We start from the raw sequence: 22945 nt of genomic DNA on the forward strand, positions 1-22945 counted from the left end.
AGACTCCTACGACCCAGACTCCTACGACCCAGACTCCTACAACCTAGACTCCTACGACCCAGACTCCTAGAGGTTTAAAGCAAGACAGGATATCGCAAATATTATCACGGACACAGCGGTGATGTATGATCAGACGCAGTCATAGGCATGGCAAGTGGGCTACAACGGAGCAGTTATTATGCAGAGATTCCGCAAATCCACGGCGCTGGCGTACATGGCTTAATAAACTTATGCGGCGACATCATGGGTTCACTTCCCTCAGTAGCTTTCAGATGTCTTAATACGATGTCCTTGTGTGGGAGGTGAGCGATCCATGAAAGCGGCGCCGAGTGGGTGAGTGCCCACGTGAGCTCGCCGCCGATTTACCTCGTCTTATGTCGCCAAGACTTGTTCCGCTCCGCAGCAGAGTGCAACATCTGCCTGCGGCGAAAGATGCCCGGCCAGATTCTGTAGTACCTAAGCATCTGTACATCGCCAATCACTAGCAAATCTAACATATCCCCTCGCCGACAACATGCCTGTTGTCAAAGGAGGCGTGTGGACGAACATTGAGGATGAGATCCTCAAAGCGGCCGTCTCCAAATACGGGCTGAATCAATGGGCTCGGGTCTCATCCTTGCTTGCTCGCAAGACTCCGAAACAGTGCAAGGCGAGATGGACGGAATGGCTAGACCCAGGCATCCGGAAGATCGAGTGGTCAAAGGAGGAGGACGAGAAGCTTTTGCATCTCGCAAAGTTGATGCCTACACAATGGCGGACCATTGCCCCGATCGTCGGACGAACTGCTACCCAGTGCTTGGAACGATATCAGAGACTGCTGGATGAGGCGGAGGCCCGGGAAAACGATGAATTAGGACTTGGAGGGCCCGAGGGCGGAGAGACTGCCGCACCCACAGGGGACCAAGTTCGAAAGCTACGGCCTGGAGAGCTTGACCCCGATCCAGAGTCCAAGCCCGCGCGACCTGACACAATCGATCTTGACGAGGATGAAAAGGAAATGCTCAGCGAGGCCAGGGCACGCCTGGCAAATACACAAGGAAAGAAGGCAAAGAGAAAAGCCCGCGAGCGGCAACTGGAAGAGTCGAGACGACTAGCGGTGTTGCAAAAGCGACGAGAACTCAAGAATGCCGGCATCAACATCAAAATCACCACCAGAAAGAAGGGCGAGATGGATTACAATGCCGACATACCTTTCGAAAAGCAGGCAGCGCCTGGTTTTTACGATACCCAAGAGGAAGAGGCGAAAAATGAGCGAGAGCGGGAGATGTTTGATCCACGGAAACAACAACTCGCAAGGAAGAGACAGGGAGAGCCAGAAGACAACCTGGATGCCAAGCGGCAGAAGCAGGACAAGGGCAAGCCCTCTGGCGCTTTGGCCGCCGCCGCAAAAGCTGCACAAACGCAACGGTTACGAGAAGCAGAGCAACAGAGTAAGCGACGAGCGCTGAACCTTCCAGCTCCTCAAGTCAGCGAGAATGAACTGGAGGAGATTGTCAAGATGGGAATGGCGGGTGAAAGGGCAGTTAGGGCTGTGGGAGAAGAGGACGGCGACGACCGAGGTCTTATCTCGAAGTATAACAATATGATTGGAGCCACGCCTATCCGCACGCCCCGAGCACCAGCACAAGAGGACCACATTGCGAATGAGATCAGAAACATCAGGGCTCTCACAGAAACCCAGTCGTCCTTGTTGGGCGGGGAGAACGCGCCACTCCACGAGGGCAGTAGTTCCACCGGGTTTGATGGTATAGCACCTCGGCGCCAGGACATTGTGACGCCAAACCCGATGGCCACTCCATTCCGCCAAGCTGGTCCTGGAGGTCAACTGCCAGGAGCAACGCCGTTGCGCACGCCTAGAGATAATCTGACGATCAACGAAAAGGGTGAGCGGCAGATGGTTGCGCAGACGCCCCGGGATATGCGGCTGGCCGAAAACGCTGTACGAAATTCTCTACGGGCGAAGCTGGCTTCTCTTCCCAAGCCCAAGGAAACCGATTGGGAGCTTGAGCTTGCACCATCAGAGCAACCCGACTCTGCCGTCGAAACTGCCCAGGAGAAGGAGGATCAAGAAGAGATCGATCGACGAGAGCGCGAGGCGCGTGAAGCTGCAGCAGCAGCAGAATTCAAACGGCAGACCCAGGTCTATCAACGGGGTTTACCACGGCCAGCTGCCGTCAACTACACCTCCTTGGCTTCCGAGGCGACTTCGATAACAGATCCCATCCGGCAAATGATAGTTCAAGAAGCCGCAGTTCTCATGGCAAACGACGCTCAAAAGTTCCCTCTTCCGGGATCTCAAGTTATTGGCAAGCCTCCTCAATTGGAGCGGCTTTCGGATGGTTTGCTCGCGAAGGCACGCCAACAACTGGCGGCCGCGTGCAATGATGCTGACCGTCAGACGTATCTTTCCGAGGTGAATGCCATGTATGCTGGTACCAATGATCTTGAGGCTCTCCCTCGGAAATTGGCTGCTGCAGCACCGGAGCAGTACAGCAAAGCCTTTCAGGCTGCGCAAAAGAGTCTTCTTGAAGCGGCCGAGGCCGGCAATAAGCTCGAAAAGAAGCTTTCACTCCATTTAGGCGGGTATCAGGCACGGCAAAAGACGCTTAAGCAGAAGATCAACACAGTTTATGATCAGATCAAGGAGCAGCGCGCTCAATTAGAGGCGTTCAAGACTTTGCAGATTGGTGAGGATGGCGCCCTAGCAAGGAGGCTCGAAAGACTCAGGGACGAGGTCAACTTTGTCAGCAGACGCGAGAGAGAGGCGCAGGAACAATATCGGAGTGTACAAGAGGAGCTTCGGCAGGTGGACGCCAGGGCAGCGGCCACGGTCAACGGGTATGCTGGACATGCTTGAGTCAGTTTCCTCGCCTAACTGCGATATCCGGAGGGAGAGCTTACTTTTGGCGTCTCCGCTGCCCGCAGCACAGCTGAGCGAGCATCACGCCTCGTACATGGTCGAATCCTGTCTTCTGACCACGGGGAGCGGTGCGTGGTAAGAATCCGGGTGATCGGCCGGTTTCATGGATAGTGCACGAAACTGCTTGAGGTGAACGTGTCCTTGTTATCCGTTTTGCTCCGACCATGGCCCCTGGAAGTGGCGCCTATACTGGGGAGAAAATGGTTCGCAGGCCTTCCGTAAGATGCATGAGCTATGTCTCCTTTTCTACATATTCCAAATTGACTTCACAACTTCTACTTTCACCGCACCGCCATTCCGATCCCTTCATTAAATGGTCAATGTAGAATGCCGTGAGGCGCTTGATGGTGTTCTGAGACAGTCCATGCTGAGCAGTAAATGCTGATGCCACTCAACCCTGACGAGGCTGAACGAACAGGGGCTCCTCTCCTGAAAGTGCGCCTGTGGTTTCGTTGACTACGGTGCACCAACCAACACTTGTACGGCGGATGGCCCGCAGTTCAACCGTAAGTGTAGATCCAATGCGGAGATCTTGAAGAAAATGGATGATCACGATATGCATACAGCGTGCTGTATCAATCGGTAAACCAGCATCGACATTTATTTTATTGTACTTGTGGAACCAACCGCTACTCGCTCCCTCAAAGCATTATTCGCATGGTGTATGCTGATGCAGTAGTGAACAATGGCAGCGTCTTCGTCTTCTTCCGGTGCTCAACCCAATGGTGCTTCGGGGGAATTCCAGCAGCGCCAGCACATTACAGATGATTACCACCGATTCCTGTCCACGGCGTCCCTTGCAACGTGCGTCCTCGCCCCGGTCATCATAGCCTTGCCCCCTCGGAAACTCGACCTGTACTCGTTTTCGCTGGCTGGAGCATTCGTCGTGTCAGCGAACTACCAGCTTAAAGAACGGACGGGCCGAGGGATCGTCGAGCGGGCCCGCATGCCACATATTTTTGGAATGCCGGAGCAGGCGAGAGAAATACAGCTCAAGATGCGGGCGCAAGAAGAAAAGCGACTGCTTGAAGAGTCTCCTTCTGCGACGACGCAGAAAAAGAGTGGTTCGTTACTCGAGGAAAAAGCGAAGGAACTGTGGATGGGTGGAGAGACCGAGGGATGGAAAGAGCGCCGGTTGCGGGAAGAGCAGGAGAAACTTGCGAATGGCGAAGGATATGGGTCCATGATCATGGACCAGATCTGGGAGGTGTGGAACTGGGGGAAGGTGAAGGATGAGGACGAAGAAGAGCCTGAGAAAAATGCGGCCAGCAAAGGTGTTGCAGAGAAGCAAAATAAGACTGGGTGACTGGGTAATCATCTGTCTGATTCATTGTGTCCTCCCACAGCCCTTTGAAGCGCAGATGCTTCGGGACCTGATTAAGGACTGGGACAGGCACTCCTCCATGCTTGTTTGCTGCTGTTAAATCGTGGCTAGGTTGTGATTGCAACCGAACACAAGTCAGAGGCAAGGAGCCAGCTCAGCTCTCTGATCTGCTCAAATCTCCGGCTCCCCTGTCGCCTTCTGGTCAGAGCGACAGCCACCATCACCAGCCGGCTCCTGTGCTTGCCTGTGATCTACCGTCACCGAATTGCCGGTGCTGTCGTGAGCCCTGGCCTCACCATCAGCCTCTTCCTGGAAATCCCGCACCTTAATTCCATGCCTCAACAATTCGGCGTGAGCCTCCTCACTCTCCTTCGTTTGCTGCTTCCTCTGCAACCTGTCGCGGTCGCTGAAGATGATTGGAGCACGATATGGCCCAGATGTTGCCCTGCTGCGCTGGAGGAGTGAGCCCACGGCAGGGTCTCTTGTTGACGTGGATGTGGATGTTGACATGTTCTCCGCCGAAAACGTTGATTTGGGAAGGAAAATGGACGAGAGTTTGGACTTTAACTTGTCGTCGCTCATTTCTGTCCATGATCAGCTCTTTGCATCCCGTCGAGATGATTACGAAGCAAACTCACCGAAGTCATGGCACGTAGCGAGGTCTCACTGCCGTGCTTGAAGAGGACGCAGTGTTTGGAGGAGAAAGTGGGTTGCGCCGGGGCACGGTTAGATCTCGAGATGCAGCAGAGTGGTTGGTGAACGGTCAAAAGTCTTTCACCTTCACGCTTTGATGTCACGGTACAACAAGGCCGGGGACACAATGGCAAGGGTCCAAATGCGCTCTTCCTTGTGCAGGTCCCTCTAGCCGTGGAAAACAGACGGCGGTCTGGTATGTTTACGGCTTGGCTGGCGTGTGATACAGAGAGCGGGAGGGCCAGAAGGTATAGGGCAATTGCAGTATCGCACTGCAGTGTGTCAGTGGGTGACACAGCACGAGGTTGCAGCACATCAGACAACCTAGCTTGTCTTGTTCAATCTCGAAGTGAGGATCCAGTGAAGGCGAGGTGAAGGCGAGTCAACAAATTGATTACACACGATTCGACACGAAGGACCATTATTTCGATTGGAGCGCTATGTAGCTCTATCTTTTAGTCTTCTTGCGCTTTTTGCTTGGGTGGCTATTTTGTGTTTCGTTGGCTCGCTTGCCTCCTGGAGCCGGTCCGTCACCATTTGCTGCGAGCTTCTCCATGTGCCTCTGCTTCTGCTTCTTGTTCTTCGGACCTTTACTCGAGCTGTTCGTCGAACCATCGCTCTGTCGCTTTCTCTTCTTGTCCGCCCGAGCCTTTCTACGTTCCTCTTTCGCGCGAGCTCGCTCTTCTACGCCCCGCACAAACGAATCATCCTCTCCCGCAGCCTCTTGATGCTCTTGTCCCGCGCTCGATCTCAGTTTCTTGGATTCTGGGGTATTTTCAGACCCGCCGTCGCCCGCGGTAGGGCCATGTCCCGAGTCGCTGGCTTTCCTCTTCTTGCCCTGCTTTTTTGCTTTGTTTGCGCTGGTGGGGTTCGATTTGTTCTGGAATAACTGGTCGAGCGGAGTGGGATTCGTGTCAACCGTGAAGAGACCGCTTGGATCTACTATAGGCTCAGTTGGTATATGCGGCTGGGGCGCAGGCACGGGGTAAGGCATTGTTGGATTGAAGTTGTCTGCCTTCTTGGGCACGGCTTCTTGCTGTTTCGAGACTTCTCTCTAGAAGGGGTGTATCAGTCCCCGTTCCAATTCTCTAACACAATCGTCTTACCAGAGATTCTGTAGATTCTCGAAAAGTCGCAATCAAGTTCTCGGTAGTTACGAGTCGGGTTTCGACCAGTTTAACGGCGGCACTATCGGCGCAGTGCTTGCGCATCTCCGCCAGCAGAGAAGCATGTGTATCGAGTAGTGACACGAGTGACTGGTGCTGATCGAAGAACTGCGGACGAAATCGATCAGTCACTCTACACAGTCTTGCGCTTGCTCAAGCTCGACCACCAGAACCTACACTTTGCCATAGTTTCTCCTCCGACCCCGTGCCCTCCGCCATATTGGCAAAATATTTCAGAGAGGGGCAAGGAACGTTGCAATACACAAACGGTTTGGATTCACAGCAGTTTGCTTTCCTAACAAAATCTTTATGACGAGGCTGAAATTCTAGTGGGCCGAAAGTGGTGCTAAATTCCAAATGATCCGCCGTACAGAGCTGGATATCAATTACTGCGGAACGACTGCCTCTCATGCCGCAACCAACTTCACACCATGAGCGGTCGATCAACTTTACTGCCTACTGCCCTTGACAAGCTGTCGAGGAGTGTCACGGCCCTCGTGCTGAGGGGCTAATCATCATTGGGAAAAAGGCTTCAGATGGATATTAGTCCTCGAGAATCATTCATTTCTCCAAACTTGACATGCTGCTCGCTGTGACTGCTATATCAGGGACAGGTAGCAGGGCTGGCGCAAGACTCAATGCTGACTTCCTGCTGGCCGGCTAAATTAAAATGTCCCCGGGAGAAGCAGACTATTGCATAGATCTGTTGGAGGATGATACAAGGACGATGTCGACGTTCACAAACGTGGGTGCATTGATATTGTCGTGGGCATGATGAAACCTGCTGTGTTCAACTCCAATAGGTAGGAATGGCAGTGTCTACCAAGAACACAGGGGATATGTGTTGAGCAGGCCTGCAGTGGGAGACAACATGGTACCCGGCCGCTTCTTCGAATGGTTTGTGTTGTTATTCAAGCTGACCCTGTGTTGCCCTTGCCGGTTGTCTGCGAGCTGCTTGTGTTAAGTTCTCGATGCCACGACGTCGCTCCTGCCGCTGAATAGATGGCAGGCCCTGACCAGAAAGGGAATTGTCAATATTTTCGCCTCCGATCTCCTTCTCGTTTCTTTCTCCTCTCTTCATCACAAGTCACTTAGCACCCAGCTACAGCTTTGCTTCAACTCCTCCCGCTGTTAGCCCCTCCTCACCCTTATCATCCATCCTGCACTGCATCTTGGCTTGCTCATTGTACAATCCCATTGCTGCTCTATTCATCGAGTCAACCAAACTTGTACCACAAAGCCGTCAGGGAAGATCGTGGCAACAAGGGCTCATTTGGCAAATTTCACTGCAGGTAAGATCTGTTCGACGGTGCTCTCGTTTGCTGGACCGCCACCATCTCCATGTCCAAGCTTGCTCACTTGAAATCCAGATACCGACGGAACATGTCTGACAAGCCTGCCACCCAGACCGCCTCTAGCACCGCCTATACCGGTTATCCTCAGACTCGAATGCCATACTCTGGAACAGCGTACCCACAGTTCAACGGAGGTAAGAGCTGGAATACTTATCGGGGTAACGCTGCTGAGAGTATAGCAGGAATGAATCTGTCCAACGCCAACCCGCTGGCCAATATGCAGAACCTCAAAGCTACCCTTCCAACGTCGGGCCATGTTGACAGTGAACTCGGCACCGTCAACCGTTCAGGGTACAGCAGCCCCCTCATGGTCCTCCCATCGGGTCAGACAGTTCCACTCGCCAACTTCTATGGCCAGACCCAAACCGCCACAGCAGAGGCCGGTCCGCAGCTGCCCTACATCCCAACTGGCATGTTCCCAAGCTTCCTTGGCAACACCACCATGGGCAGCGCTGGCCTTCCGGCTTATGGCTGGCCTTATGCAATGTCCTCCAACGTTACTGGATTCGATGCTGTCCGCCGCGGCTCATGGTCCTCCAACGAAGAGAATGCACCTACTGGTCAAGGTGTTGCCCTTCAGGGTCAATCAGACTATTACACCGGATTTCCTTACATGCCTGCCGCTGCGGCCAGTCAACATTACATTCCAGGTCCTATTCAGCCAATGAAGTGCCAGGACAACAAGTCTTACGAAATGGTCAACCTCGACGAGCTCGTGTCCCGCGATCCACCGATTCCTCGCGCGGTGCCTGCTCTCTGGACCAATCAAGAAGATTTGAGCCTCGCCAAATGTCTCCAGAACCCAGAGGGCATCACCAATGTCTACATTCGTGGCTTTATGCCAGATACCAGTGACGAGGACCTCGAACGCTGGGCTTCTCGTTTTGGCGAAATCGAGTCCTGCAAGGCCATCATCGAACAAGACACCGGAAAGTGCAAAGGGTATGACCTCCATGCTCCGGATTGAGCCTTTTGCTGACCATGCATAGCTTCGGATTCGTCATGTACTACTCACCAGCTGCCGCGGAGAACTGCATCAGAGGCTTTTTCCATCTGGGCTTCCAAGCCAGCTATGCTCAGGTGGGTGCTGTTACATCTCAGACTATGTGTTCAAGTTTCTGATCAACATAGAAATCTCGCAACTCTCGGCTCAAAGATCTTGAAGATAAGAACTCCACAAACATCTACTGCACCGGGGTTCCCATTGACTGGAATGAGTCGGTATGTTTTACGGAATGGCTGTCTGAGTCGCGACTTGCACTGACGTCCACCAGGACCTGGCCAAACACTTTCTGCCTTATCATGCCGTTTCCACCAAGATCTGTCGTGATGTTCCGTCCGGAGTCAGCAAGGAAGTTGGATTTGCTCGGTATTGATCTTTTGCTACTTATTACTACTACCTTCCCCACTGACCAATTCTAGATTCGAGACTCGTGACATTGCTGAACGTGTCATCAAAGAGTTCCATTCTGTCATGACCGAACATGACGGCGTCAAGCTCTTCCTCCGATTTGCCGACACCAAGGCTCAGAAGCAGCTCAAACAGCAAAGTCAGGAACGGCGCAACTGGCGCAGCCGAGAATACAGCTACTCGGTCGAGCACACCCCTTCCCCGACTTTGACTCGACTTCAGGGCATGAATAACCACATCAGTCCCGGTGGAAGTTACCAGTCCCCTGCTGGAACTAGCAATGCTTTTACCCCAGCGACGTCAGTCTCTCCGGCGTAAGTTTAGCCTTACTGCTAAGCGCATTCCCTGTCCAAGCTGACATTGATTCCTTGCACAGCGAAATGCCCGCCGTCAACAAGAGTGCGACCGCAGTCCGCAGCTCGGCGTGGCCAATGCAAGGTGGACTCCAATCTATCACCAACACGACGACCATTCGAAACACCATCCCGGCCACTCCATCGACTCATCCATACATTGAGGTGCCTCCCAAGGCTGCAGCTATTGTCCCAATCGTTCCCGACATGCGTGACGCCGCAAACAAGACCAAGGCCATCAGCCCAAAGAAAGTCACCATCCAAGTGGAGCCAGCCAGCGGCAAGGAGAACCTCACCAGCACTTCGCAGTCCAGCAAATGAGTCCACCACGCAAGGTCTTCTGAGGCGTCCTCCCGCTTTGAGTTATTCTTGGCGAGTATTACGTTCTTGGTCGGCTGGTCATTCTCATCTTGTTCTTTTTTGTTCATTCTTGCCTTGAGCATGTACAGTCATCCGCTGGAGTATGGCTTTTGATCAACCCCCACAGTGCTATATTTGCGGACTGCCAGCATTGATTCCTTTTATGACAAAACATCTGTACCGGTTGCATGGATGAAGGAACCATATGATAAAGCATTCTGTTGATGTGGCAGGATCGAAAAGCATAGCTGAAGAGTTGATGTTTGGGAGTTTTCATGTGTTAACGAAGCATTTTCTTGCAATGAGTGACCGAGCTCAGCACAGTACTAGTATGCAAAAGCAAAACAAAATGAAGAAGAGTTCTACCATTCTCCGAACAGTCTCTGTTGAGCTCATCTTCTGTTCCGAGTGTTGGCGTTCGGTGAGTAGCTCTAAATGAGAATGTGTGACTTTGCGATTGTCATTCCTACCCCTTGACTGAGGTGTCTATATTTATCATCTTGTTCATTTCTCTGGCTTCCTTCTCTGCGCGGCGAATTTTTCGTGCCATTTCCTCTTCTTTTGGCCAGCCGGATCCGCATCCTGATTTTTGGTCTGACTCTGGGCCTGTTGCCGCTTGGCCCCGGCTGATGGCACTGGCAGTGCTGGCACTGGACGATTGCCGACCTGCTTGGCGAATCCAAGTCTGTCACCATCGCGTGCAGAAAACGAGGACGAGAATTTCAGGACTTGTTCAGACTCGTTATTGTCGTCATCTGCTGTTCCTGACGTTGTTTTTGGCAATTCCATCCCGTACGTTTCCCCGATCGAGCTGATAAGAGACGTGGCGTCATCCGAATCGGGCGCCCATACGTCGGGTAGTAGTTCGGCCCATTGTTTGGTGATTTCGTTCAGAGTGATTGAATTAGTACCACCGCCGCCACCAGTAGTAGTGTTAGTAGTAGTAGGATTACTTGCGAGCTTATCTTTCAGCGACAAAAGAAACCACATGCCCACAGCGTCACGGATAGCGGCTGGATCTAGTTTCAGTTTCTTGTTCCAGGTTGAGCAGGTTGAACTTGAGTCTTCCAGATCCAGATCCAAGGCTGGGTCTGGTTCTGGTCCTGGGTCTAGGTCGGTATCGGATACTGTCAAAGAAGAGGAGGTGGTGTTGGTGTTGGTGTTGGTGTTTGTGATTGTTTGGGTATCGTTGAAATGTCGTAGGATCGCTCTCATCACGGTCACGGCGAGAATGCCGTCTTGGGTTGTGTCTGCTTGGGAGAGCATGTCTTTGAATACTTTTTGGACGTTTTGGTCTTGTTGGTCATGTGGGGTTTGGGATTGTCCAAAGATGGTGGATAGATTGATTCCGGAAATGACACATTGCTGAATGAATGTTTTCCATGCTCGAAGGAGGAGGTGGGTGGTTGGTAGATAGATGGCTGGTGAGGTTAAGGTGTCATGGCCATTTGGTGCTTTTGCCACGCCCACGCTCTCGCTTTCGCCCGAGCTCGGCGGTAAAGGCCACGGCAACTGAAAAGCGAATAGATGTCGAAGGACCCGGAGAATCTGATTCGTCGAAGCGGGGATGTTGTCTAGGACTTGTTGGAGGGTAGTAGCAGTACTTGAGTCGAGGCCGGCAGATGATGCTAGTGATGAGTGTGAGAAGTGGCTGTTGTTGTTGTTGTCGACTTCCCGATCCGGGTCGTCGTAAACAGGTACGATATTTCGAATGTGTGTTTCGATCTCGGCGTCCGAGGGGGTGATTTGGACGAGTTCGAGAATGTTGCGGACTTGAGATAGAGCTGTTATTCCTGGTCGGGCGGTACCGTTTATGTCTGATGAGGCGGCAGGATCATGGCGTGATTGTGGTGATTGTGACGTGTAGTGCTGTACTGGGGCTGAAGCTGTTGGATTTGATGAAGCCGTAGCCGAGGCCATCGTGGCGTCTCCATCGGCGTCGGCGTCGACATCTTTGGGCGCTGCTGTTGAACTCGAGGCTGCTGCCAAAACTGCTGGTGCTGGTTGAGTGTGTGTCTGTGTCTGTGTCCGAGTGATATATACGCTATTACTGGTACTGACTTGCTTGACTGCCCAGACCTTGTCGTCACTGCATAGATGGAGATGTCCCTGTTGAGCAGATGAAGATGAAGATGAAGATTTATCGGGAGCGGAAGGGGAAGTCGAAGGATGCGGGGTGTTGGGGGATGATTTGAATTGTAATCTGTAGATATGAAAGATGTCTTAGCTTCTGGTTGCGGTAATGATAGGAGACCAGCACCAGCAGCAGCACCAACAACAACAACAACAACGATCGTGGTGAATGGCAGTGTGAATTTGGATGCGAGTCCTACTCTTGCAGGCCCACGACACACACCCGTAGTCTTGAACCCAGGAGAAGAGAACCAAAGCAAACAGGGCCGACAGTACAGTTCCACCCCCGTCCTCAAAGACAGCTAGACAGGCATCTAGATACCCAGATGATGGTATCCTCCAGTCCCAAGAAAAAAAAAGGGGAAAAAGGCAATCCCACAACTCAATTCAACTCACCGTGACTTCAGCCCTCTCCCCTTTGAACCTCCCTTTCTCCTCTGTTGGTCAACTCGTTCCCTCTCCGCCTCGATCACAGCGACCAACTCCGCCGGAACCTCCATCAACCTCAGAGACTGATGCGGGACCGTGACTAAGAATTCGACGGGACCAAATCCCCCAGAGTGTTGCGTCGACATCATGGTGTGTTGACCGTCGACCGGCAGGCAGGTCAGTCACTCACTCACTTAGAGCAGTAGAGCAGTTACCCTGGAATTGATCGTGTCTGTTCGATGTGGAAGTCGTCTAGTCCGAGTCGGTCAACTGGTTCCCGGGCCGTCGTTTGTGGTTGAAGGTGCCCAGGGCAGCTGGCAATGATGATTGGCCCGAAGCAAAGCGTTTTCAGACGACAATTATTTAGGTACTGACGCGTTTCTTTTCGATTCACGCGTCGCCGGATCTCCAACAAACACTGCACGACTACTCCTGTATAGGAGAAGGAGTCCATTTTATTGATGCTAAAGGTACGCATCGAGTCGACCATCATCTCCACATTGGCAGCTTCGCAACTTGAAATCAACTGGATTCTTGATACGAGCAATTCTTTTCCTTACTCCCGGGGCCCCCTTCAAGTCGGGCAGAGCAGACTAAAAACCTAACTAACTTGACCTTTTCGTGTCGAAGTGTACTAGTACAACAACAGCAACACCAAAGCCTTCTCCATCCCATGCAGAACTTGAAAGCAAAGCCACTAACTACCAGTAGCACTTCCCTTGTCTGTCCACATCTGTCATTGCACTTTCTGAACCAAAAGCAAAAGCAAACGCCGTGTCCGAGATGCTGATTATCATACTTCGGAAGAGGATCGATCGCTTGCTGTCTATTTTCTTCCGGATCCCTTTCCTTCCCCGTGCTGTCGTCCTGTGAATCCGTATGGCCGCCTCAGCCGAACGGGTGCCATGGTTTTGTTTGTGTTGGTCCGTCGATCAATCAATGCTAAGATCTCCCCAATCATCGTCGGAGTCGTCCTCCGCTTGACCCATTTTCCGCTCGGGTTTGGCTTTTTGTTTCTTCTCATCCGCGGCACCTTCTTTGCCATCAGATTTTTTGCCTGCATCTTGTTTCGTGCCGGCGTCGTCCTTGTTGTGGGTGTTGATCTTTTTGACACCCTCCTTCTTTCTCGTATCTCCTTTTGCTTCTTGTCCGGTAGTATCATCATCACCACCACTACCGCCAATGGCCTTTTTGTCTTCTTCCCACTGTGAATCGACTTGCTGGAATTCCTCGTGGATCTCTTTGGCCCTGGCCGCATTCTCTTTCTCTTGTTTCTCTCGTTCTCGTTTCTCCGCCTCCATCTCCTCCATATGCCTAATATCATCCACAGACGGTTCGTAAAGATGCCAGACGGTGTAATGGGGCAGTCCAATGACCGAAAACCCCATGCGTCGAGCCATCTTGCCAAACCCTTCAGTCTCGGCGTGTCTCTCAAACGAGAATGCCGGAAAGTGGACGCCGGCCCGGAAGACGCGAGCCTTTGCTAGAATCGATACACCGCCAACTCCATCCAGTTCCATTTCAACGTCAGGATCTCCGTATGGGTCTCGAAGGTAGGCCAGATGCGGCCGCCACGTGGCGTATTCGGCGTATCCTTCCACAATGACGGCATCTTCATCTAGAGTCTCGGCGAGGGCGATTGCAGTCTCCGACTCTTGCCAGCTGTTTAGGTCGTATGGTTGTTCCCCGCCCAGCCAGTCAGGTAACGGACGCCAGATGTCTGGACAAAAAGTTAGCAAAAAACAACAAAAAAATTCAGATATTTACTCACTCGGCACAGTAACATCCTTGTCATGTCTCATCAAATCCTCGATAACGGTGTATGGACAAGTCTCGACATCAGCGTCACGCCAATATACCCAACTGTGATACGGTCTCAAAGCGGCACTGAGAAGCCAGTTTCGGGCACGGGCCATGAGTTTTCGTCGGCTCGCCTGGGCGGCAAACCCATGTCGACTCTCGAAATCTTGACTAACGGCCTGCCCAAAGTCCTTGTGGATGACAGAGATTTCCCCGTAGTGTTGGGCAGGATCGGGATCGGCCTGCTGCGCTTCGAGCAATTGTGAAAGCAATTCCGCGGTATTGTCCTTGGAATCCGAGACCAGAAATGCGAGGTCGATCAGGTGGTGCGGATAGGTAAAGTTTCGTAGGTGGGCGAAGAACATGGGCAGATGCGGTGCAGCATCCCTCAGAGGAGTACAGAGCAAGACCCGCTCCTCGCGCTGCCAGCCCACGGAAGATCCCTGAGCATCCGACAGGTCGTAATATCGAAGGGTTTCAATGTCGGAGGTATCTGAGCTTAGGGCGGTGGTTGAAAATAAAGGACCCGGTAGCGCTGAAGGGAAGACGAAATAGACGACCAGTGCAACGATGCCCAGGGCGAACAGGCCCAGTCTCATCAGCCGGGAGCGAGAGTGTAGTGCTTTCTTGCGGGGTTCGAAGCGACGGCCAAACCCGCCGTCCGTCTTTTCATCCTCGACGAGATCGTGCATGCCCCAGATGTACTTGCTTTCTAGATCAGGTCGGTCGCTGTATGGGCCATAGTCGTCGCGTTTCTTGCTGGCGGCATAGCCATTGGTGAAACCGTGGTGTCTATTCATCCCTTCGACGCATTCCCCCTCACAAACGTAGGTTGTGTGACTCTTGTCCAGCAACAGTCTTGTGTCAAGTGTCTCAATACATGAATCGGCTCGGCGGAAGGGGAGGGGTCGATCGAAAGGCTCGTCAGGATTGGAATCCAATTTGGTTGGCAGTTGATGATACAAGGCGGCAGGAGCAGAATTCCAGCTGACTGCGACGCTGGTTCAGTTGAACAACAGTATGTGGATTAAAAAAGTCCTGTCCGGTTATGGAAATGAGGCGGAAGTAAACTGAATGCGAGTGCGGCCGTCAGAGACAGTGACAGTTTGGCGTCTTCTAGGGACTGAATTAGTAGCCGCAGTAGAGCACGGCCACCACCCGGGACGAAATAAGGAAGATGGAAGACGTAGAACAGAAGAGAACAAGAAGAACGCAGGTGTCACTTTCACTTGTCAGAAGCAGTTGCTAGAATCTGTCCTCCGCAAATACATGGATGGCACAGTACGGAAGAGTAACACGGACGCCGTTTAAGTCGTAACACAAGTTTAAAGGGACACGTACAACTACAATTTACGGTTTTGGAGACATTACCCCGCTGCTTCGTCGTAACTTTTTGCCATTCTAAAAATACACACTTGTTTTAGAGCGGCTTAACTCTGCGTCCTTTTAGGACTGCGACAGTGGCAGGAGGGCACTTTATGCTACGGCTGAGCTTTGCAAGGGCACACCTTGTCTCACTTCAGCCTCCTGGTCTCCTACTAGTAGTATATTGCCATATAGGAACTTAGCCTCAGCAATGATGACCGATGTGTTACAGGGGGGACAATGCATTTCAGCTTGGATCAGTCATACGAACAGCAGCCGGACCATTGATCCTCCAACAACTATATACCTCCAGACTTCCCTTCATGACCAACTTCACATGTAGCCGGCCCTCCAACATTACCCTACCACAGAAGATATCCTTCTTGCAGTCTATAACAACAATCTAGAAAGCCTGGTAGCATTCAGCCTCCTTCTAATCTCCGCAACTCATCATCACTAGAGACCAGCGTGCTCCCACCTTGTGTCTCTATCCCACCTTACGTGGTATTTTGACTTCGACAAAACTCGACTACACCGAGTTGTCAGCGCAGGTGAAGACGCCCTTGACGTTGCCATTTCTGTAGTCGAGAATGATGCTGTCGACGGACGCCTGAATTCAAAGTCAGCCAGAGTCGCCCACTTCGCTGTGTCAAAACTTACATATGTGCCCACGCCCAAGAAATAAACGCCGACAACAATGATGAAAATATTCATCAAAAAGCCAATCCATCCTCGAATGCCGCGTTTGCGATAGTAGCCCGGACCCAGGTCGGCTTTGCGCATGCGCAGGTACGCCACGCCCCAGAAGATCCAGCCGAAGAAGCTGTCGAAGAGAGAACTCATGAGAGACAACAGATCGGAGAAGAAGGGGATGACCTCGGCGACGATGAAGGCGACCGCCCATGTCACGGCCAGAATTCCGGCCCAGGAAACCCAGCCAACCACAGTGTGCGAGGACTTGTGAATAGTACCCTCAAACAGTCGGAAGAAGATAAATCGAGCCGAGACCGAGGCATACAGGACGCCGAGGAAGATCAAGGTCGGCACCATGAAAGAGAAGGACACCTTCTTGTAAATGTCGTTGCCGAGAGATCCAAACGCCGGTGCAGTGTTGTATTGTGTTCCAGTGTAGCCGTAGACTGGTGTGAAGAAACCGTCAGCATGTGCCCAGTGGTCCCTGTTTTTAACGGGTAAACTCAAACCTACCGATACCGCCAACCAAACTAAACACGATGATCTCACAGATAGTAACAAGCCAAATGGCCTTGCGGAAATCATACGGGTTCTTCATCTCGGCGATGAAGCTGGGAAGAGTGATCTGGCCAATGAATGTGTAACTGATGTTCAAGAAGGCGTTCATGCCGGAAACGAACGTGGTGCCGGCCAACGGAATGGCCAAGACCAAAGGCTCGCCCCCGACCTTCTGGCCCGCCGCGTTGATGTGGTTGGGATCCGGGTTGTAGCCTGCGGTCCCATGCTTGCCTTCAGCGCCCGCAAATGCCGCAGCAAGGATGACACTAATGAAAGTAAACACGGCTGTGAGCGCGGCCAGTTTCGAGAGAGCATTGAAGGTGCGCGGCATGGAGCAGATCCACGACACGACGGCGCCAATGGCCGCGAAGCCGACGGTACAGACGCTGTGACCTAGACATAATAGTCAGCTTGTGCTTGCTTCGGACCGTGCTAAGACTGCGGTTGACATACCACTCATAGTGTTGAGATAGCGGGAAATGACGAGGACATGAAGACCTTGAATGAAAGTGTTGTTCAGGAGGAACATGCACGCGGTGAACCACCACGCCCACTTGGAGTTCCAGAAGAGCATTTGACCAATATCGCAGACGTCTTTTGTCTCGGGATGGCGCAGACAGAATTCCCTGCGAACACACTCTTAGCGACGAGTTCACTATGATAGTCGAAAATAATGCTTACCAGACAACCAGGGAAGTGTAGAGAACGAATGCCGCTTGGACCACGGTCAGAATAATGCCAGGGACGAGACCCAGCACGGAATACGAGTAAGGGAACGACATGATGGCCAGGCAAATGTACTCGGAGAAGAGCAGCGCGGCTGTCTGTGAGGCGGTTGGTCAGCATGGTTGATGGGCTTGCGAATATCATGTAAACAAACCTTCTGCCAGGAACAAGTTCTATATTTGATGGCATCGTGAGCCTCCAATTCGACCAATTTGCTGTAGTCGTCGACAGCAGAATCCGAGTCGTTGTGAAGAGAAGCCAATCTCTCCGGCGGAGGCCCGATTCTGCTCATTTTGCGACCATGGACGCTGGTGACGGAGCTGCGCCGTCGCTCGAGGTCTGCATTGGGACCTTCGGGCCTGAATGACCCTCCTGCTCCAAAGGGAGCTTCCGGTTTCTCGCGCACATCAACCATGTTTTGCCGCGTGGATGGTTTGAGTTGAGGATGGACTCTTGCGTTTAAGAAGCCGTGTATCGAATCGCTCAACGCCACTTAATTGCGCGAATGGCCCGGACAAAGCAGGCGTAAAACAACGAATCTAGATCGAGACGAACTGCCTTCTGCATGTGACTTTGGGTGAAGATAGACAATGGTAACCACAGTCTTAAGCTGCCGTGGGTTGGATGCGAGGAACAGGTCGGTCAGGAACCAGGGACGCGCAGTAGATAAATTCTTGGATGAAGGCGCAAGAAGGCTTGTTTAATGGAGTGCTGAGAGAGCTTGCCGTGAATTAAGCCTGAAGGGCTAGACCAGGAGCAGGGATGTGGCACGAGAGAGCATAACATGAGATAACAAACTCGAACAGGTGAGATCGCTGGAGCCGCAAGGATGTCGGGCGTGTGAGATATTGGGACCACCGACGGGTGGTTTTTTGGCCATGGTGGAGAAGAAAAGTGCATGGTGACGACAAGCGGGACGGGATGGAGATGGGACGGTGGAAGGAGCTGATGATCCCTGACAGAAGCGATCCATTCAGAGGTCTAGCGAACGCCAATGGACGCCGTGGGATCTGAGCGTCGGGACCCAACATTGGAAGGCGTTTGTCCTTCAATTGGTGTGGTTTGGTTGCTGCTGATGATGCTTTCTTCTTGGTGCTGCTAGTGTGCGCGAACGGCCAGGGCAAACGTCAAACACTTCATTGGCACTGCACACAACTCGGCAGATTCGCTTCCGTCCGTGGGATTCGAGTTGTACTGTAGCATAGAGTCGATAGGAACCGACCTAGAAGCCTCCTGTGCCTCCGAGGTCGTGACGACGGCGATAGTACGGAACATGATGGAGATACTGCTGCCGCAACCTACATTGTAGTTGTACAATCTTGTTGGACGCATCAACACCATCTGCACTCGGTTAGGGCCTCCGACTCGTGGAGAAGAATGTCAGTTTGCTAAAGACTTCGGGAGCGACGTCAAAACTTTCAGGGACTCGCTCCCTCCATCCGCCGCCCGGAGCTGGAGACTCAGGGACAAACAGGGACAAACCTGGAGCCCTCGGCCGCTACGCACCCACTAATGAAATTTTCAGGCCAGCCACAGGCCATGCCTCAGTGGCATCATCTCCAGCGTCACATCAGCGGCTTTCGGGCAGCCCGCGACACTGGAGCGAGGCTAATCCATACGACTGGAGAAGGCAAAGACAGAAGAAAATTCAATGAAGCCGGTTGTCGTCAATAATGTAAGTGATCCATTGTGGCCATCACTTTTGTGTTGGCATTAATAGCAGAAACTCGAACCGGTTTGCCTTAAGGCCGTCGTCTTCCGTCGTCAGATGCTGGCCAAATCTGCGATGCAAAGGTCGCCGAGGCGTTGGATTGCGTGCTTTCCCCAGACAATGTCATCACCGCTGACTTTCCGAGTCTGGTTCGAGGCTCTGTCGAAGTTGTCCTGAGTGTTGTTCTACTGGTTGTCGTAGCGGGTCGTTGCGAGTATTGCGTTATACTAGCACCCGTTTATCTGTCTACAATGTACCCAGATACGTTTGGTTGATCCCTTTCGGTGCAGGTGGTTCGAGCAGTGTCGCGTGAAGTGGGCAATCTGTAGGGCTGCTAGGACGTCACATCCTGGTAGAGTAGATCCAGACGGGAACTTGAAGTAATGGGTGAGATCTAGGTATTCTTGATGCTGCCATCATGCTCAAGCATTGCGCAAACAGCCCTCTCGAAGCTCTGCGCTCGTAAATCAATTTGAAGTTCGACGTCTCTTTCCAAGACTTGTGGCGTCAGCCGAGCTCGCCATCGGCCATCATCCAAAAAGTTTACGAGCACCAAGAACACCAAGAACCTCGAGATGAGCTTGGGTCGCTCGCTTATTGCCCTGTGCCGAAACGCTACTGACACTACATACCATGTATCATATGGACAGGAAATGGTCGACCTTGATATCGGTAGTGGCCCGATGACCACACTGCTCATTTGTCCTCGTCCTCGTCGTTCTCCAGCATCTTCGCATAGTCCTCGGCCGACGCAAAGGTCGGCAGGCCCTTGAGTGTCTTTTTCGTCTTCGCCTTGCCCTCGTCCTCCTTCGCCCCCTTCTTGCCCTTCTTCCTCTTACTCGGCCTCTGGTCTTCCTCCTCGCCGGACTCGAAGCCTGCGAAATCACCACCCTCATCCGCCACATCCTCATCGAGCTCCATGAGGTCGTCCTCGTCCTCATCGAAAATGCCTGCTTCGATGTCCACGCCCTCGCCTTCAGATCCACTGAGGCCTTCGCCCTCGGATTCGCCCATGGCTGATTCGAGGTCAGACAGATCGACGTCCTCATCGCTCTCCACTTCGCCTTCCAGATCGGGGGCGCTGTCCATCATGGCCTTCCATACCTCATCCTCTTCCGCCGACTCGTCATCCTCGTTCTTCTCACGTTTCTTCTGAGCCTTGGTTTTCTTCGTTACCCCTTTACCCAGGCTGGCGAAATACTGGTGGAAAAAGACGTCTTCAGCGGCCACCTCGTCGCTCTTCTTGGACTTGAAGGCATCGCTGTTCACCGGCAACTGCCGTTGGCCGCTCACACCGTTGGCAATAAGGACACCATGAATGTCGGTAGCAGCCATAGGCTGCATGATCGAAGATCCTCGGAGACTGGACGATGATAGTTTCGGGTTGCGGTAAACAAATCTGTCCAAGAAGTGACTGAGCGTATGCAAACTGAGGTCGGGTTTCCCTGGGAGTTTGGCATGCCGCAAAATGTGATCCGCACTAACAGACACGGAGGGATGGAAGTGTGCGAGGAAAGGGAGAAGCTCCCACGCACAACTGTTGTCGGCATTGGCGTGTTCGGGTGCTCGTTTGTGCCCATCGTAGACATTGCTTTGATGTTGCTCTGGTTTTTCGGGTAGATCATTGTTGGCATCCTCATCGACATCGCGGAAAACTTCTACATCGTCATCATGGTCTTCTGGCTGGTCAATCAGTCCAGCAAGAGATGGGAAGGTTGCCTCGAGATCCTGAATCAGGAAGAAGGATCCGCAGATGAATGGTGGCTCGTGCAGGGACAGAACCTGGATTAACCTCTTCACAAAGGCCTTGACGCGTTTCACGTTCAAGTCCGCCTTCAGAGCTCGGTGCAGCAGGTTCAGGTACAGTTGTTGCTTCGAGGCATGGATCAAGCGAGGATCCAGCAAGGACTCGTACAGCACTCGGTAGAATCGGTCATTCGAGGCTCTGTGAGTGCCTGAAAGTCGCTGAATGAGCAAGAGCGCCTGGATGCTCGTGTTGAAGTTGGGCGAATGCGCAATCTTGAACAGCGTTTCCATATGGTCGCTGAACGTTGTCCCGCCTGCTCCCACGTAGGGATAAGCCCGGTTTACGCCGGTCAGAATGGCCGAAGTCAGCTTCTCTTTCAGTTCTTCAGTTTGCGCTTGCCCCGACTTCGGAGTATTCTTGCTCTTTTTTCCAAGGCCCCGAGTTCGTGGTTCTTCTTCCGTCTTTTCCTCTGTTGCGGCGGTGCTGGGTTTGAGTAACTGTGTAAACAAAGCAAAATAAATGTCTAACAGTTTCTGCGCGACTGCCTCCTCCTTCGGACTCAAAACAGTCTGATTGAGTGTAACCACCGCGTAGTATTTACCATGCAGACTTTGGCCAGGGCGGAAGATGAAGTCTGACTCAATCGCGGAGATCACGACCTCCTTCATTGCCGGATGGCTGATCAACAACTGCATCAGTAGATACGACGCTTGGGATGCAATTTTCTTGACCGGGTCGCCGAGCTTGTTGATGAGCAGCCGGAGCAAGTTCGACTCCTGCTCAGGCCGTTCTTTGAGAAGCTCATACACGTAGCTGACGGCCCGGGCTTTGGAGAACTCGATCTCATCATTGCACCACACCTCAAGGATTTTGAGGATTTCGAAATACTGTTCCTTCAGCCAGTCCTCAAAGGCCCATGCCACAAGATGCTTTGGTTCCAGGCCGCGGGGTAGTTTGTCCCCTTGCCTCCATGTCTTAATCTGGCTCAGCACATGAGGGAGGAGGGGTTGGGCACGAAAGGCATAAAGTCTTCTGGACTCTGGCAGGAGAGAACCTTGTGCAAACAAGTCCTTGAGTGCTCGGAGGACATCGATTGCCTGTGAACGACTTCGCTTGCGAGCCACCCCGATCAGAGTCTCCAATGCCCGCATGTTATGGAGGGGTGATTCTTGCACAGCCAGTGTAAGTGCCGAGATCTTGTCAGACAGCGTCCCTGACGTGATGACAGTATTGTAGAACGAGTGAGCCGACGACGACTGTTGTGAATCTTTGAACCGCTGGTTCTCCTCTTCCAGCAGCTTTTTCGCATACTCATAAAGTTGGTCCAACGTGTCCTTGGAGGGTGTATATTTCAAGGGCGCTTCAGTATCGACTTCCGGAGCAGGCAAGTCGAACCAGTCAGGGTTGGGCTCACAAACGAACTGAGTATTTTTGCCGCGCTGTGGCTTCTCTTTCTCCTGCTTCTGTTCTTCCTTCGGAGGTTGACGACTCGAGGGGGCCTCATCGACTTCGTCCACCTCGTCCTCATCCTCATCTTCTTCGTCGTCCATCTCTCCCTGAGCAAGCGCAATCTCTTTCAAGATATTTTTGAGCCCCTTGTCCAATCCTTCCATGTCTACCTTAGACTCGACGTCAGCCTTAGACTTCCGAGACGTCCTTTCTTCCGAAGTTCCTTCCAGCTCAGAATCCGACTGTGCATCCGCAACCAGTTGAATGTCGTCAGCTGTGCCACCTAGTGCCTGTACTTCTTTACGGAAGTCATTCTCCTCCTCCTCCTCATCATCATCATTGATCTTTCCGCCATGTTGGGGTACGCTGTTGCGAGAGGTGTTCTTCTTCTTGTCATCTTCGAGTACCTGGCCGTTGCGATCACGCTTTTTCCCTCGCCCTGGGCCTTCCGTGTTGTGTTTGGATTGCTTCCCGCTTTTGGGAGTCACATCTGTCTTCTTAACATCTTTCTTTCCTTTCTTTCCCTTCTGGTCGATTTCCTGTAACCGAGCCTGGATCTGGTTTCGGAGGTTCTCCATCGAAGGGGCGGAGGAATTCTCAGTGGACTTGCTGACACCGTCCTTGTCAGGCACTGGGGCTGATGAGGCTCCCGAGCGCGATGCGACCTTTGACATGGTGTTATACTATTGCTCGCCTTAAAAAGACGGCGCAATCAGTACTGGAAGGACTGGAACCCGTACGACCAGAGCCAA

General features: G+C 52.5%; 8 protein-coding genes across 8 annotated transcripts; 3 read left to right on the top strand and 5 right to left on the bottom strand.

The window, feature by feature from the left end:
• Positions 1 to 514: 514 nt before the first annotated feature.
• HMPREF1120_07299 (pre-mRNA-splicing factor cef1) lies at positions 515 to 2857 on the top strand (the record flags this gene model as incomplete). The annotated part of the gene is made up of 1 exon (XM_009161520.1): positions 515 to 2857. One exon carries the CDS (start codon positions 515 to 517, stop codon positions 2855 to 2857), a length of 2343 nt encoding a protein of 780 aa, XP_009159768.1.
• Positions 2858 to 3605: 748 nt separating this feature from the next.
• HMPREF1120_07300 (uncharacterized protein) lies at positions 3606 to 4226 on the top strand (the record flags this gene model as incomplete). Its single annotated transcript, XM_009161521.1, has 1 exon — positions 3606 to 4226. The coding sequence occupies one exon, from the start codon at positions 3606 to 3608 to the stop codon at positions 4224 to 4226; it is 621 nt and encodes a 206-aa protein (XP_009159769.1).
• A 1001-nt stretch (positions 4227 to 5227) lies between these two features.
• HMPREF1120_07301 (uncharacterized protein) lies at positions 5228 to 6399 on the bottom strand. Its single transcript, XM_009161522.1, has 3 exons — positions 6281 to 6399; positions 6044 to 6211; positions 5228 to 5991 (listed from the first exon to the last, which is right to left on the bottom strand). The coding sequence occupies exons 1-3, from the start codon at positions 6320 to 6322 to the stop codon at positions 5386 to 5388; spliced, it is 816 nt and encodes a 271-aa protein (XP_009159770.1). The 5' UTR covers positions 6323 to 6399; the 3' UTR covers positions 5228 to 5385.
• Positions 6400 to 7444: 1045 nt separating this feature from the next.
• HMPREF1120_07302 (uncharacterized protein) lies at positions 7445 to 9624 on the top strand (the record flags this gene model as incomplete). The annotated part of the gene is made up of 6 exons (XM_009161523.1): positions 7445 to 8400; positions 8448 to 8538; positions 8590 to 8679; positions 8733 to 8827; positions 8881 to 9183; positions 9246 to 9624. The coding sequence occupies 6 exons, from the start codon at positions 7445 to 7447 to the stop codon at positions 9541 to 9543; spliced, it is 1833 nt and encodes a 610-aa protein (XP_009159771.1). The 3' UTR covers positions 9544 to 9624.
• A 462-nt stretch (positions 9625 to 10086) lies between these two features.
• Positions 10087 to 12293, bottom strand: HMPREF1120_07303 (uncharacterized protein; the record flags this gene model as incomplete). The annotated part of the gene is made up of 2 exons (XM_009161524.1): positions 10087 to 11785; positions 12112 to 12293. 2 exons carry the CDS (start codon positions 12291 to 12293, stop codon positions 10087 to 10089), a joined length of 1881 nt encoding a protein of 626 aa, XP_009159772.1.
• A 783-nt stretch (positions 12294 to 13076) lies between these two features.
• Positions 13077 to 14744, bottom strand: HMPREF1120_07304 (mannan polymerase II complex ANP1 subunit; the record flags this gene model as incomplete). The annotated part of the gene is made up of 2 exons (XM_009161525.1): positions 13077 to 13864; positions 13916 to 14744. The coding sequence occupies 2 exons, from the start codon at positions 14742 to 14744 to the stop codon at positions 13077 to 13079; spliced, it is 1617 nt and encodes a 538-aa protein (XP_009159773.1).
• Positions 14745 to 15838: 1094 nt separating this feature from the next.
• Positions 15839 to 17701, bottom strand: HMPREF1120_07305 (uncharacterized protein; the record flags this gene model as incomplete). The annotated part of the gene is made up of 6 exons (XM_009161526.1): positions 15839 to 15919; positions 15970 to 16448; positions 16516 to 16953; positions 17014 to 17186; positions 17242 to 17384; positions 17441 to 17701. The coding sequence occupies 6 exons, from the start codon at positions 17699 to 17701 to the stop codon at positions 15839 to 15841; spliced, it is 1575 nt and encodes a 524-aa protein (XP_009159774.1).
• A 1992-nt stretch (positions 17702 to 19693) lies between these two features.
• HMPREF1120_07306 (uncharacterized protein) lies at positions 19694 to 22867 on the bottom strand (the record flags this gene model as incomplete). The annotated part of the gene is made up of 1 exon (XM_009161527.1): positions 19694 to 22867. One exon carries the CDS (start codon positions 22865 to 22867, stop codon positions 19694 to 19696), a length of 3174 nt encoding a protein of 1057 aa, XP_009159775.1.
• Between the last annotated feature and the right edge of the window lie 78 nt (positions 22868 to 22945).

The sequence above is a fragment of the Exophiala dermatitidis genome, assembly GCF_000230625.1.
Source record: "Exophiala dermatitidis NIH/UT8656 unplaced genomic scaffold supercont1.6, whole genome shotgun sequence".
In the NCBI taxonomy this organism is placed as follows: domain Eukaryota; kingdom Fungi; phylum Ascomycota; class Eurotiomycetes; order Chaetothyriales; family Herpotrichiellaceae; genus Exophiala; species Exophiala dermatitidis.

Bases quoted from the DNA above. Each gene is read 5' to 3' on its own strand.
- HMPREF1120_07301 (XM_009161522.1), bottom strand. From the start codon at position 6,322: ATGGCGGAGGGCACGGGGTCGGAGGAGAAACTATGGCAAAGT. The intron at 6,212-6,280 runs GTAGGTTCTGGT...TTTCGTCCGCAG, and splicing joins AGGAGAAACTATGGCAAAGT to TTCTTCGATCAGCACCAGTC. The intron at 5,992-6,043 runs GTAAGACGATTG...CACCCCTTCTAG, and splicing joins GAGAATCTACAGAATCTCTG to AGAGAAGTCTCGAAACAGCA.